We start from the raw sequence: 2,686 nt of genomic DNA, 5'->3' as shown, positions 1-2,686 counted from the left end.
AATTTGTTGTTTCTCTGTCTAAAAAGCATGCAAGTTGCCTGCTTTGGTCACTTTTTTGAGTCTCATATCTTTAAGGCTCCCATATGTATGAACCTAAATGTGTTTTTCTCCTGTTAATCTCTCATGTCAACTTAATTATTAGACCAGTCAAAGGCCCTAGCAGGGAAGAAGGAAAAAGCTTTTCTCCCCAACAGCTGTGACTAATTTGGTTACCTAATTTGCTGGTATGGATGTTGAGTTAGCTCAGCAATCTAGAGAAGTAGAATTAATTCAATAATTTATATTTATATTAGAATATAATAAAATAAAAGGTATTTATGTTTCATCTCTAAGAATATAGTCCTCCTTTGAAGATTTACTTCCTTCCTTTTATTAGATATTCATGACATAATTTCAAGTTTTATAGTATCAATTTAAGTTAATTAACTTGATTCTTTGATAAGCATTGTAGCCCTGACCATGTTGACAAGGAGACCATGTGACTCATATTTTTTTCATGACAGTCTTGATTTTCGACTGTTTATACTCCACCTCATTCCACAAAGAACGAACTGTCATAAGAATGTACGCAATAATACCAATAAAATTCAAATACAGAATCATGACCAAGGAAAATAAAGAGGAAATTGAGATCAGATAAAAGAAAACATAAATATGTAAAACCCAGGAATCTGTGCCAGCAATTGTTTCCCATTTGTCTCTGAGCTTCCGGAAAGCCAAAGCAAAAGAGAAGACACAGTAAGTCACATAATTCTCATTATTAGAAAAAAGGAAGCGGACAATTTCCTCAGGAGGTGCTTATTTTGTCCTGGCAGCAAATTCTCCCAGAAATTATTTGGGATTACCTAGGATGCCCTGAGTTGTGTAGGGGACGAAATCCTCAAGAATATTCACAAAGTAGCAAATTGTGACTCACTTTCTTTCTTTTTCTTTTTATTTTATTCCCAAATCAGTATAGTTTTTATTGCATTCTTAAGGTATCACAAATAAGTCTGAAAAATCATCTGGCATCTTGCTGTTTCTGTTGCTGGACAACTCAGATCTTATTCATCAGCCTGCTGAACTGTTCCTTTTTCAGAAACATAGATACCATCCCCAAATTTTCTGACATCCTTGTCTTTAACAGTTATCGCTTGCTGAATCAAAGCAGCTGAGTTCGAAACAAGCTCAATGTCATTTCCTTCAAGAATTAACTCATCTTTTTGGGCTTGAGATACAGAACAAGCAACACCTGGCCTCATCCAAACCCCACGAATATATTTTTCACCTAAGAAATTTCTGATTTCAACAAGAGAACCATTCTCCTGAATAACAACGTTGATGCGGAAGTGAGCATACACAGATGTCATCTTGTAACAGAAGCCCTGTGTGACACCCTTGATCATGTTCTGTATGTGACTACACATCGTGCAAACAGTAGTCAGTTCTTTTGTATTTCCCCACCATTTGTCAACTCGGAGCCTCTTCTTTTTCTTTCCGAGAAGACTGAGTTCTACATTGATGTGATTGAAGTCCCTTCGCAGGGTTCCTCTGGGGCCCTTCACGATCACAGTGCATCCCTTCAGGGTGTTGTCAACATTTTCTGGAATGTTGACAGTCTGATTGCTGAGAATGATCTTCATTCTCGTAATAGATGCGGCAAAGAGAGCTGTGACTCACTTTCTTTTACTTTAAACCAAAGCTAAGGAAATAACTCTTAATTAAGATTCAGTGAATGACCTCCCAAAGTGGTGTTCCCAGGGAACAATGTTCTGAAGGAAACTCAGAGGATTGTCCTTTTAAAAAAAAATGTGCTCCATATGAAAATAAGTTTAGGAATCTCTGAGTTAACCAGTCAGTTTTTTTTGTTGCAGAATTTTTCAGAAACTTTGATATACTATACATTGTGGTTCTCAAAAGCAAAAACAAAAAAACGGCCATAGGGTGAAGCGTTTTTTATTTTACCAGAGAAGCTTTTTCTTCTGAGGCTCACCTGTGAAAAATCTCCGAATTCTGTGACACACAGTTTGGAAAGGATGAACCATGATTGCCTGCTGGAAATGCAATCATGAGAGGGCAGTGCAGTGGTTTTTGTGGTTAATAGCACGTGTGTTGGTCTTGGGCAGATTTGGGTACTAATCCTCTCTAACGCCTACCAGTTGCATGACTTTGAAAAAGTTACCCAAACTCACTGAGTTAGTTTCCTCATTCATAACATGAAATGCATTAATTAGACAAGTATTTGGCCCAAGGAACAGAAAATTTGTCAGTTACTTCAGGGTTTATTTTTCTATTCTAATAATAAGTCCACATTTGGGCCATTCAGGGCCCTTGTAGCTCTTCATGAACATTGGCTCTTTCTGCTTTGACATCCTCAGCATGGAGGCATCCATCTTCATGCTTGCTGTCCCATGGTTGCAAACCGGCTGCTGCACCCTCATCCTCACATCAGCATTCCAGTCATGAAGAAGAAGGAAAGGGATATAAATGACTTTTGGGTAGCCAAGCCATAGTGCCAGCCATAGGGGGTTGTAAAAGAAACTTCCTCAAATAATTATTTTGAAAATTAAGTGAGATAGTGAATATGCTTGCATAGTGCCTAGTAGTGGTTAGTGGTCAAGAAACATCAGTTATTTTAATATAATGTTGTAATTTTAATATAATATTATTATATATTAATATTAACATATATACCCTATATACCATA

General features: G+C 37.0%; 1 protein-coding gene across 1 annotated transcript; it reads right to left on the bottom strand.

Annotated features, from left to right (window-relative positions):
- Positions 1–949: 949 nt before the first annotated feature.
- On the bottom strand, positions 950–1,645 carry LOC112662142 (60S ribosomal protein L9-like). Its single transcript, XM_035707765.2, has one exon. It carries the CDS (start codon positions 1,620–1,622, stop codon positions 1,044–1,046), a length of 579 nt encoding a protein of 192 aa, XP_035563658.1. The 5' UTR covers positions 1,623–1,645; the 3' UTR covers positions 950–1,043.
- Between the last annotated feature and the right edge of the window lie 1,041 nt (positions 1,646–2,686).

This window comes from Canis lupus, chromosome 13, assembly GCF_003254725.2.
Source record: "Canis lupus dingo isolate Sandy chromosome 13, ASM325472v2, whole genome shotgun sequence".
In the NCBI taxonomy this organism is placed as follows: domain Eukaryota; kingdom Metazoa; phylum Chordata; class Mammalia; order Carnivora; family Canidae; genus Canis; species Canis lupus.
The sequence above is the reverse complement of the archived record's forward strand: the minus strand, read 5'-3'. Positions and strand labels throughout refer to the sequence as shown.